This window comes from Delphinapterus leucas, chromosome 19 (genome assembly GCF_059928025.1).
Source record: "Delphinapterus leucas isolate spDelLeu-1000000601 "Yukka" chromosome 19, BTC_Dleu_Yukka2, whole genome shotgun sequence".
In the NCBI taxonomy this organism is placed as follows: Eukaryota; Metazoa; Chordata; class Mammalia; order Artiodactyla; family Monodontidae; genus Delphinapterus; species Delphinapterus leucas.
The window spans coordinates 21,190,287-21,202,980 of NC_143147.1; the positions used below are offsets into that span (position 1 = coordinate 21,190,287).

General features: G+C 52.7%; 1 protein-coding gene across 3 annotated transcripts in view; it reads right to left on the minus strand.

The window, feature by feature from the left end:
* The window catches only part of ABR (ABR activator of RhoGEF and GTPase), a 178,161-nt gene that overhangs the window by 63,772 nt on the left and 101,695 nt on the right, over positions 1–12,694 (minus strand). For all 3 annotated transcript variants that reach the window (XM_022595769.2, XM_022595770.2, XM_022595771.3), the window contains 2 exons: positions 8,337–8,435; positions 1,535–1,720 (listed from right to left, as the gene is read on the minus strand). In XM_022595769.2, the coding sequence (XP_022451477.2) occupies positions 1,535–1,720; positions 8,337–8,435 (285 nt within the window). The remainder of the gene's footprint in view (positions 1–1,534; positions 1,721–8,336; positions 8,436–12,694) is intronic.

Consider the following 12,694-nt stretch of genomic DNA (forward strand, 5'->3'; position numbering starts at 1 on the left):
CTGTCCTCCTGGAGCTTATGGTTCTGGGGAGTTGGGCAGTTTAGTGTTCACGGAGCGGGTAAGCATAGGGGCTGCATTTCAGAGGCTGTGGAAGGCTTCTCCACGGAGGTCATTTCTAAATTGGAAACTGACCAGAGAAGCCAGATAAGACAGAAAAGGACATTTCAGGCTAGAGCGCAAGTACAGAGAGGTCAAGCGCGCCTGCAGTGTGAACTGAGACCAGAAGGTTCAGTGTCGGGGGCGCAGAGGGGGGGGGGGCTGAGGCCAGCAGCAGACGGTCTCATAAGCCACTCCTCGGAGCCTGGCCTTTATCCAAATCCCTGAGCAGGGGGGACTTGAGGTCCGGTCAGGAGTTTAGAAAACGCTCTCCTGCTTTTAGGTAGAGGCCAGAGGCTGCCTGGGAGGCAGGTCTGGGGCAGAAGCCACTCATGAGGCCACAGCAGTGGTCCAGGTGAGGGCGCCAGAGGGCTGGAGAGAAGCAGGTGGCTGTGAGCTTTAAAGAAGTGGACCCCATGGGATGCAGGGAGGTGTTAGGGGGTGGGGGAGGGGAGGTGCCAAGGATGAGCCCCCAGGGAGTCATGGATGGACGGGGGTTGGGACATGGCCGCACCCACTGAGACAGAGGCAGGGAAAAGAGCAAAGAACTTCAGAGCCAATGAGTTCAGTTTTGAGCATGCTGAGCTTGTGGCCTAGGAGCATCCAAGCAAGAGTCTTCTCCATGCAAGAAAAGCAGAGCCCTGTCCATTCAACGGGTCCCACCACTGCAGGGGAGGAAACGGAGAAGCACTGCTCCCTGCCCGCCCCCCCACACTCATACCCAGAGGATAGGGCCACAGACTCCTGAGCTCCATCCCGCCTGCTGGACTGGCAGAGGTTGTGTGGCGGAGAGCCGGTGGGGGCCCTGTGGGTGTGACTGGGGGTCCTCGGGGGACGCGGCCAGAGACGGACACCGAGCTAGAGGAGAGGGTCGTTCCCGACCAGGGCCGCATGCTACTTCCACCTCCTCTGTCCCTCTCCCTGCCCTGCGGGTGGGCTGGGCTCTTAGTGCTTCCTGCTCCAGGGTCCTCAGGAGAGGATCGTTGGCTGACATGGTCTCCCTCCCGACTCTTCACTTCAGAGGCAGCGCGGAAGTGAGGCGAGTGTCTGAAGTCTCAGGTGAGCAGTCCCTGCCCGTCCACCTGGCACTTGCCCCTCTGCCGGCTGAGGTACAGGGCCCTGCAGCCCAGCAGGGGAGCCTTCGGTCCAGCCCTGGAGCCCCCAGGTGAGAGAAACAGTGCCCTGCCAAGGGCACCTACCCACGTGGCCTGTCCCTGGCAGCCCTAGAAGCAGTCTAGGGCTTCACTGGGGGAGGCCGGGAGTCGGGGCAGCAGGCCCAGGTTCCCCATAAGGCAGAAGCCCAGGCTTTCCTCCAGGACTCAGAAATGACTCAGGCCTTCAAGGAGGCCAGGAGGTCTGGGGCTGACCAGTCCTCTCTCAACACCGGCAACTCCACTGAGGTCCCGGGTAAGGGCCCTCCAATCAACGGGAGACTCACCAGCTTCTGGAAGAGGTGGCCCATGGTGACCTGGCTGTCCCACTGCTGCACCTTGGGGCAGAGGTTGTCATAGAACTCCTTGTGGATCTCGTAAATGTCCTGGATCTTGTAGAAGATGGTCTCGATCTGTTGGATGGTGAGCACGGGTTGGGAGGTGGTGGCAGTGGCCTTCAGGGGTTTCATGGGCTGGGCGAGAAGAGGAAGAAAGAGCAGAGGTGAGAGGCAAATCAACCGGAGGGTCAGCAGGCCCAGGGCCCAGATTAGGCCCTCCTGCTGCTCGAGTTCTGCCCAGATAAGGCCACTGAGGCCAGGGTACCTGAAGCGTGGTTTGAATGGAGCAGCTGCTGTCACAGGCCCCAGCAAGCCACCCATTACTGTAAGAAGAGGGAGCCTGGTCCAGCAGTCCCATCAGGTCCGAGGGGTGGTGCCAGGACACATTTCTCCCGCCCTGTGTCCCCTGAGGGACCTCTGGTTCTCAGCCTGTACTGGGTTTGCTTGATGGTTTAACAGGGTCCATAGCTTTCTTCCACAATGGCCTCATGCTCTGAGTCACAAACTCCCTTGTCATGCTTCAGTGGGAAGGAGGGTTTGACTGGGAACTCAACCCCTTAGCTATTTCCTTCCAAGAAACAGAACATGATTCTAGGACTTGGGGAATAGAGTTTCTAAGGGACCCAAACCAATCTCAGTTGCACTGATATCTTAAGTTCCCATCACTTAGTATAGAGAGAGTGAGCGTGGCACGCATGCCACCGCACTACCTCCTGTACCCATGGCAGACGTTGCTAAGCAATCACAATGACCTTCCTCACTGAGCCTTGTCGTAGCCTCAGACTCTTTCTCAATGCCGAGGTTGACATGCAAGATGACACGCAATATCCCTATCTGTCATCTCTGCTTATCTACACCAAGGTGCTCCAAGGCTTGCTGGTGGAGAGGGTGAGGTGACAGACGGAAGCTCAGGACCATTCCCAACACTTGCTGGGAGCTGAAGTTATCACCTTAAAGCCCAACATGAGGGGAAAATGAGGCTTGGATACATTTTCTTCAGTGGGATTTCTGTATTTTCTAAATCACCTCCAGTGAGTAAATATTAATTTTATAATCAGGAAAAAAAGCTATTAAAATTAATCATTGAAACAAACAATCAATGATACTGAAGGATAAAGAGCTCCTCCATGGTTGACCTTCCTTCAGCCCTAAAGCCCCCAAAGATGCCCAGACTGCACACCAAAGGCCCTTCAGGGGAGAGGGTCTGGGAACCTGCCCCATAGAGAAGGCATGGGGGTGGGGAGGTGGGGGGGGAGGGGTACGTTTACTTGAGAGAGAGAAGCCTGAGTCAGACATGGTTGGTGTTCTTCATCTACTGTGAAGATAAAGGGCTGTGTGGAAAGAGGCCTTTGACTTAGTTTGGGTCATTCTGGAGACCCAGAGGGCAGAAAGGAGAAGTTGCAGGTGCAGGTATGGGCTCACTAGAGCCGCCCCCCACTACCTCACAGGATTAGGTAGCGAGCTTTCGACAAGGCAAGCATTCTAGCAGAGAATGGGTGACTCAGTGCTGGACTGCAGGGAACACCTCCACTGAGGGAGGCTGAAGTTACTGCTGGCTCACCCTGAGAGAAGACCCCCAAGCTCGAGCCAGCCACGGCTGCCGGATGTCCAGCCAGGCTTCACTCTATCCTCCCATCTGTCTGTCCACAAGGGGAAGTCCCATCTACTTAAAGACCCAGACAATGCTCTGACTTCTAGCTCCCCTGTCCTCCCAGCTCTAAAAAATCCAGACGTGATGATGAAAGCAGGAAAAAGCAGAAGTCCTCCTCTGACCCTCTCAGTGCTGGAACCAATGAGGCGTTAACGTCCAGCCCTTTGCTAGGAAAGCAGGCTGGGGTTCGACCTGGTGCAGGCCAGGCAGTGTGGGCCAGAGTCCCCATTCTGCCGCTTAACAGCTGTGGGCAAGTCACTTAGCATCTCTGGGCCTCAGCAGCCTTGTTTGTGAAACCGGGATAATATTACCTTCTCAAGAACACTGATGGGAAGATCAAAAGCCATCATTTATCTAAAATATTGAGTATGTGCCTGGCACACAGAAGGCAATCAGTAAGTGTTAGCTGCTGCTGTTGTAACCATTTACCCCGCAAATAATGGACCAAGTGTCCACGTAAGGCCAGACCAGGGGGTGTAGGGGGTATTCAGTGATTCACTAACCACTGCCCCCATGGAGCCTCCCATCTAGTAGGGGAGACAAACAAAACACGAGGAAACAATCAAACACAAAATCACACATAAGTGCAATGAAGGAAATAAGGGGATGTCCTGCTGAAGGACAAGAAGGAAACACTGACCTGAAATGGAAGCGTGGGGGCAAAGGGGACAGTATTTCAGGCAGAGCTCTTCAACGCCTGGTCCCAAGGTGGGAATAGCTTGGGCACAGAGAGGAGCTAGAAGCAAGCCAGTGAGCCTGTGTGCTGCGAGCAAGGGGGTTGGCGAGCAGGGCCCTGAAGGAGGGCTGGAGGGGTGAGCAGAGGCCGGATCACACAGGGGGAAGGAATGCGGCTTTTAAGCCCATGTAATGACCTGGCTTTCCCCGGAGGGATTGAAACAGGGGAGTGACGGGGTCCAATTTTCCCTTCAGGAGATTATTTTTATGACTCATGCTCCTTGCTCCGGACAATGTTATAATCTATTTGGGTAAACTGGACCAACACAAATGAAACATTTTCGTGGACAAAGCAAGATACACTTATTACTCGACTTGGACTGTCAAATACCAACCAACTGGCACAGCTCGGAGAGGGCTTCACAGAGGAGGTGATGGGAAAGGGCCTCAGAGGGAATATCAGAGTAAGTGGAGGGTTGGGGCCTGGGGAAGCATGGCAGTCAGGGACACAGAGGGAACCGGGGCCAGGAGAATAAGAATGTTTTCCCCACCCCAGGTGGGCAGCGACATTGAGCTCATGGCTCCCGATGTTCCGTGAAGGATACAGAGCTGGCCCTTGGGATCAGTCAGAGTTTACCCTTTTTACCTCTATCTACCCAGGTCCAGAGGAGGGTCCAAGTCACCGCGGAGTCCCTGTCCCAGCCGGGGTACAATCCCCACCCGGGGGGAATAAAGGAAATAGGAGAGAACAGTCCTGGGGAAGAAGGGGGGGGTCAGGATTTCTCAGAAGCTGCCTATGCAGGGACAAGACACAACTGCTCTGCTTCCTCCTGAAGTCCCACTCTGTCTGCAAAAGGGGAAGCGCCGGTGCTCACCAGGGGCAGGTCACACAGACAGGGACTGCGCTTGGGGCATCAGGCCGTTGGTTCTCAGGACAAGGTTGGGGGGGCCTTTGGGGGAAGGGAAAGTGCTGGATGCCTGAGACCCTGGGAGGCAGTTATTTTTATCTGGTGAAGGCCTGAAAATAGGCCTCGGGCAGGGAGGGCAGCAGAAAGGCACAGGCAGCCCTGCTCTCCTGACAGAGCACACCTGCTACCCCTCCCTCTTCCCAGAATCCTGCAGCAGAGGACGGGGTGCCAGTTCCCCATTTTATTAGAGTTAACTCTGGCTCTGGGTGTCCCATGAAGTGCTCCTCAGGAAGGCGGGCCAGGCGGGTTCGAACTCCTTTCATGACTTCACACTGTCATTTGTCTCTTCTGTCCCCCAGCAAGTTGCCTTTTGACTTTCGAAACCAGGGAAAGAAATCGGCCCACTTCCTCTACCTCCTATCCCAAGAGGCCTGGAGGCTGCCACATGTACTTTTGTTAACTATCACCACAGGCTGGGGGCGGGGGTGGAGGGGTCGGGGGAGCGTCCTGAACCTATCTTACAGATAAGGAGCAAAGCAAACTCCAGAAGGAGAGTCGAAGAGAGGAGGGCCAGGTGGGACCCAGGGCTGGAAGGTGCTAAGGCAAAGGCAGGCCAGAGGGAGCACCCAGCTCACCTGCAGCCTGCAGAGACTTGCAGAATTACATGCATTTGGTCTGCCCCCTTCCTCCACTCCCCACCTCAGCCCCAGCTCCCAGATCCTCTTCCCTTGTCATCTGAGCCCATCAGGAACCTGGAGGGTTCTGGAAGGTTACCAAACCTTGCCCAGCCAGCAACCCAGGTGGCGGGAACAGAGCCTCCTGTGTGGCCTCCCCGTCTGCGTCTGTGTGTCCACAGTCCAGGCTACACACGCCCAGCTGTTTGCGTATCAGGAAGTGTGAAACTGAGAACAAACACTCAGGAGAAGAGCTGCGGGAATGGGGGTAGGGTGGCAAGAAGAGCTGGGCGTGGGAGGCGGAGGGAGCTAGGGAAGACAGGTTTTCTTCTCTGAACGCCTTTGTCAGATCACCCCAAAGAGCAAAGGGCTTAGCTCCTGGGTAGCTGGGAAGGGCCCCCAGCTCCAGGAGAGAGAGGAGGGCTTGATTCCTCATCTCTGAGGCTTATCATCTGAGACTGTGGCCGTGGAGGGTCCTGCCCCCTCTTCCGGAGGGGCCTCCAGGTGCAGACCAGGCTTCCTGGCTCGTCCCTCCCTAGCTCTTGCCTCTGCTCCAGAAAGAACCAAGCCAGGATGAACAAGCTGGGGTGAAGAGGAGGGACCTACCCTGGGTCACACCCCAGGACTGGGAGCCTCAGCCTCACAGTTTTTACCTTGAGAGCGTGAGCTGTTAGAAAGGCAGGCAGGTAGGGAGTGTTTTGGCCCCTAAATCTGTTATCTTTACCCAGACAAATGGGACTCAAATTAGGCCCAGTGACAGATAAGAACCGAGCTGTATTCTAAGAGGGGCATGCTTCTGATGGGAACATGTACCTCCCCTTCCTTCAGGGAACTGGTGGGTTGATAGAAACAAACAAGCTCTAACCTGCGCTCTTTCCCAGAACAGGAGAAAAAATTAGAATCCACTCACACTCAGGCTCTAAGAGCTTCCCCTGCAAACTCACTTACCCGTCACAACAGCCCCATGAAGAGAGTACTAATATTAGTACATCCAGTTTGCTGGTGGACAAAATGAGGCACAAAGGTTCATTAATCTGCTGAAGGTCTACAGCTAGTAAGCAGTCGAGCAGGGATTCAAAGCCAGGCAGTCTGGTTCCTCTGAACTTCTTTCAAATATGCATCCTTTAAGTAATGACAACTATGCCCCTGTGTCTGGGCACAGCAATTCATAGTTTATAAGGTGTATTTCGTCTGTCTGTCCTCCTTCCTTCGGATAATATCTCAGTGTCTAAGTACCTGGCACTGTACTAGGTCCCCAAAAGGATCACCTGATTTTCTCAACCCCATGAAGGAGAGGGAGAAGGTAATGGCCTTGTTTTCATCTTCAGATGAGGAAACTGAGGCTCAAGAAGGTTACCCATGGCTTGCCCAAAGCCAGTTTTTTGTTTTTTTTTTAATTACTTACTTACTTACGTACGTATTTATTTATTTATTTAGTGGCTGCGCCGCGCAGCATGTGGGATCATAGTTTCCCAACCAGGGATTGAACCCCTGTTCCTTGCATTGGAAGTGCGAAGTCTTGGCCGCTGGACCGCCTGGGAAGTCCCACCAGTGGTTTTTAAAACCGACAACGCATGTAAGAAAACATGTGGCCCAGTACGTACATACACATATACACATATCCACACAAGCCAAAAGTTGCATGAAATAGTACTTATTCTTACCACATGGGATGCATGCCGACATTTTCCTTCTCATTTGTTTTAAAATGCTGGTTCACCCCACTACACTGATTACATTACCCACTAATGGTTAAGTTGCACAGTTTGAAAGACAGGGGCCATAAGTCTACTATTAATGGCAGCGTCAAGTCTTGCCCTAGCTCTGGCCCCAGACCCGAGTCCTTATGGACCTGCCAAACTGTTCCTCCCTTGAAAAAATGACTGTGCAGACCAACAAACTCCCAGCGAGATCGACCACCAACTCATCCCCGTGTGTTACAAAGCAGTTACACATCTCAATAGTTACTCCTGGGGTAATAAATGCCAAGTCCCCTGGGACACCGGGTGCCAATACCTCATATATCGCAGCAAGTACATAGATGCGTATCTTACAATTCTTGTAAGAATGACTATCTACTGATTTACACCTACCTTTCTTATCCCTCCTTTTTCTGATATCAGCTGATGTCTCAGACTGCGCAACACCCAAGGAAGAGAACTTCACATGCCACAATCACTCTGCATAGTAAGTATCCAGACGCATCTAATATGCACCTTCTTCAGAGACAAAAACATCTTATATCTGTGTGGTTACTTTTACCTTTTGAAAACATTGTATTATTCCCCTCTCAGTCCGATTCTCACAACAACGCCTCCGTCTTGGAGAGGAAACTAAGGCACATTCACAGAGGGCGGCAGCCTGTCTAATGCCTCAGAGCTTCTCAGAACCACACAGACAGCCCTTCAACACATTTCCGGCCAGAGGGCCTCAGGATGGGGCGAGCGGTTAACTACTCCAGGGAGAAGGAAGGAACGGGACTAGGGATGACAAAGAGGTCTCCACGTGATTGACTTGTTGAGATTTGCCCAGAGTACCAGCCGGAGTCGGAGGCTAAGACCCCACCTGGATAGAGAACTGTGATCCATTAGTAATGCCTGCGCTACAGTCAGGGATGATGGAGTGTCTGCCACCCCCAACCAGGTGGTGCTTCTTCTTCTACCTTTCCCACGGCAGGTAATGGAGAACCGGGGCTGAGAGGCCTTTTCAGTGACCTTGGCTGCCAAGCCATAGGCAGAGTAGTACCACAGACCCCGCCCCTGGGAAGGACTGGTCCAGGTCCCCCTCCCTCTCCAACTCCAAAAGCAGTTTTAGAGCACAAAGGCCCCAGAGTATATACTCACCAGCAACAGAGCTTCCAGCTGGTTAATATAGATCTCCTCGCTGGCCAGGAACCCTGAGAGAACCAGCTTCCTCATCTCCAGGCCTTTCCCTGCTTCCACCTGTAAAAGCAGATCAAAAGCCAACAGCTCATGAGAAGGGAGACCAAAATCCTGAGCAGCCTGTTTTCTTGCCTTTTTTCTCTTCTTTAACACTTTTGCAGGGGATAAAAGCCAAATACTTATTATAGAAAGTATTTGTAAAATACAGAAATATAAAAGGAAATATAATATAAAATATAAAAGGAAAAACAATCACCCTTACTCCTACTGCTAATGTCTTGCTTTAATTCTCTCCCGTCCTTTTTTTCCCCACATTTCCTTATTTGTATCCATCCACCTATTCAACCTTATAATAGTGAGCAAGATAAAAAAGAACCTGACCCCATGTGTGGGAGCAGTTTAACGGGGGTGTGGGTGGGGGGTGGGATACAGACAGTTAAGAAGGGAAATCGGAGTCATGACTGAGGCAGGGCACGGTCACATGGAGGGCACAGCAGGGGCCAGAGGAGGTGCCCCGGGGAAGTGATGTGTAAACAGAGAGGAGTAGGGATAGAGAGGATGGGATGGAAGTGGGCATGGGAACCCCGGCCGAGTGGCCTTCCAGCTACACCTCTGACTATATCTTCCTGTCCCTGAGGGTTCAATCCCACAATGGAAGGTGCTGGCTGTGGGCCATCAACTTTACCCCTTGTACCCCCCGACCCCCGCCAGCATTTCCTGACTGCGTAAGGCACAGATGCCAAAAGGCCTCCTCCTCCCTCCAGAATTCCTTCTCTTCTACGGTGGAGATCATACCCCATTTAGCCTTGAGTGGCCACCAACTAGCACAGTGCCCCGCACACAGAAAGTGCTTGAAAACCTTCCCTGAGTGAAAAGACGTAAAATTCTTCTTGTCACCTAAGATCCCCAAGTCATTCCTGGCCCCCTCTTCCTCCTCTCTCCCCCTCCTCTGCCACACTGAGTCCCCAAGCTCTTCAAAGTGTCCTTGCTCATCTCTTGCAAGGATTCTTCCCTCTGCTCCACCCTCTCCTCTGCTGTGGTAGAGACCCACAGCATCCCACTCCCCACTGGATTCCAAGTGCCGCTCTCTCCGCTCCACTCACCAGAGCCAGATCAGCCTTCACGGAACGCCACCCTACACCTGAGGCTTGTCAAAGACTTAATGCTGCCAAATGTGATTACTGGGGGACTCAAGTAGGTTCTTCACTCATTTATTTATTCATTCAACAAATGCCCACCAGACCCTGTAGATACAACGGGAAACAAGCATTCAATAGCCCCTATGCTCACGTGGCTTATAATCTAGTGGGAAAGAAAGACGTTAAAAAACAAAAGCGGAAGCCATATAGCACAGGGAGATCAGCTTGGTGCTTTGTGACCACCTAGAGGGGTGGGATAGGGAGGGTGGGAGGGAGACGTGAGAGGGAGGAGATATGGGGATTTACATATATGTATAGCTGATTCACTTTGTTATACAGCAGAAATAACACACCATTGTAAAGCAATTATACTCCAATAAAGATGTTAAAAAACAAACAAAAAAACACAAAAGCCGAGTAAATATAAACATATGACTACAAAGTGTGATGCGGGTTCAGCATATTCTCTCCTTAAACACCGGCAATGGTCCTAGTGCCTCTCCCTACTTGTCCAATCTCCCCAACAGCCATCAGATCTCTGCCTTTCCAACATGCCAGGAATGTTCCAGCCTCTGAACTCTGGTTCTCGCCATCCCTGCTGCCTGAAATGCCTTCTCCCACATGGGGTCTTCTCTCCTGAAGACACAGCTGAAGCCTCTGGCCTGCAGTGTCAGCTCTCGTGTCAGAATCTGTGGCACCACCGCAGCACCTGACGCGTGCCCTATCTTGTTACCTGCACGGTGATTCTGTAGGGTCTTTGAAGCACCTGCGTCACGCTCCTCTGGACACCCCTAAAGCCCAGCACCACGTGATGCCCCTAACATGTGGGCACCTGCCATCTATTAAGCCTTGTAAGTCCTTTCCACTCTCTCATTTAGCTTCATCCCTCTCTCAAATACCTCCCTGAGGGAGGTACTATATTTTTCCATTTTACGAATGGAAACAAACAAATAAGACTTAAAAGAGGGAGGAGACTAGCCCAGAACCACACAGCCAGAAAGTGGCAGAGCTGGGATTCCCCTGCAGGTCCTCGAACACCAAATTCTGGTCTCATCCACTGCTCTGATGATTTCCTCACTCTCCTGTTCCTTTCTCAAGCTTCGGATGCTTAACTGGAATCTCAAACAGATCCCTCTCTGGGCATCAAATGCACACCCTTAGCATAAGCTGGGAGAGTGTCTGAAGCTACCAGAAATCTCCTATGTCCGAAGGAGAGCTGCTTTCCCCCTGCTGCATGGCCACCCCAGCATGTTCTCACAGGCTTTCCTGCCCTTTCCCCAGGTGAAGGACTTAACCCTTGACCTTCCATCAGCAAACCAGTTAGCAATTTGTGCTGGAGGCTGCCTCTCCCAGTCTCTGAAATGTAATCTGATCCTGTGATAGAAGAACAAGGTCCTGCCAAAGATGTCCACCTCCTAATCCACAAAACCTGTGACTATGTCACCTTATGCGGCAAAAGGGACTTTGCAAATTGATTAAGTTAAGGATTTTTAGGTGGGGAGATTATCCTGGGAATGAATGAGCAGGTGGACCCTATGTAATCACAAGGGTCCTTGTGAGAGGCAGGCAAGAGAATAAGGCTATGAGCCCGCAGAAGGAGAGGGAGAGGCGGAAGGGGACGGGGAGAGATTGAGTGCAAGACTGAAAGATGCTACAACTGCTGGCTTTGTAGACAAAGGATGCGGCCAGGAGCCAAGGAATGCAGGGGGCCTCTAGAAGCTGGAAAAGGCAAGGAAACAGGGTCTCTCCCCTAGAGCTTCCAGAAGGAATGCAGCCCTGCTGACCCTTGAGACTTGTAAGAGAATAAATCTGTGTTGTTTTAAGCCACTAAATGTGTGGTAATTTGTTTCCGGCAGCATTAGGAGACCAGCATGGATGCCAAGCTTTAGGGAGAGACAATGGTTATTTATTGATGGTTTCACAAGTACCAGGCACGGTTCTAAGCACTTTCCATGGATTAACTCACTGGAATCCCACAGTCTAGAAGGTGTTATCATTATCCCTCTGAGTCACAGAGAGTGGAAAATGCCAGCTGCCCAGAGCTGTGGGCATCGCAGGCAGGCAGCACCCCCTCCAAGGAATGAGACCGGAGCTTGGAGTAGGGCTCGCAGCCCTGGAGGTGGGAGTGGAGGTCGAGGTCAGGCCTGCTGCTTCCCCAGCCTGACAAATGGGAACTCGCCCTCCCCGTCGGGGGCCAGCGCTCCTCTCCTGTGCCCCGTTCCCTTCCCGTTCCCTGCCAGCTGGGGATTTGCCTGAGGGCCTGGCAAACACCCTCTCAAGGAAGTCACTTAAGCACAATGTGAGCTTAAATGTAGAGCTGGCTGGACCAGGACCAGGGTGAAGACGCGGTGACTCACAGCCCCACCAAGGCTTCCCCCGCCCTGGCATGAGCACAGACCCTTGTGTCAGGCCCCGTGACGGCCCACTGCAGCAGGACCCGCTCCTCGTGAGACTCCAACCTCAGAGTCCAATCTTGAAAGAACCCCCCAGAAGGCAGTAAGTAGTCACCCCCAAGAGTCCCCACTCTGGGCCACATTCACCCTGACATTTTGGCTGGCACGGGGGTGGAGGTGATGGGAAAGGATGTGAAATTAAATTCTGTGCATTTTACCAACAGGTGGCCTGTTGTCAGTTACCACCCAAAACCTCATCCTATGAAAGACGCTACACTGCTGGCTTTCCTCAGACCCCACCTGTCCCTGGCTTGGAATTATCTGGAAATTCACAATTGTTTCTTCAATCCTCCTGGAGCTATTATCATCCCATAAAACACCAGGGCTCAACATCCATTCACTCATTCCCCACCATGTGCCCAGCACTGGGAAGACAAGTGAAGGAGACAGTCTCCGCTCCCAAAGAGCCCTCCAGAGGTGCCCACACACCCAGAATCTCCAGGGAGGGGTTTTCTGGAGTTCAGGGCCCCCAGAGCCCGTGCCACGCTGCTTGCCAGTCCTGCAGCACAAGGAAGCTGCCATCTGGGTGACACTGTCCCCACTTCCTCCCCAAGTGGAGCTTACGAAATGCAGCAGCCACGGGGGGCTCGTTCATGCCCAGTATTTTACATAATCTGCTGGGCTGAAAGTGTCCGCCTGAGGCCCCAAATCCAAGAGGTCAAGTCACTCTGGTAGGGACAGTATCTGCAAGTAAGGCTTAGCTGGCTCTGGCCTGGCCTGGTCTTCT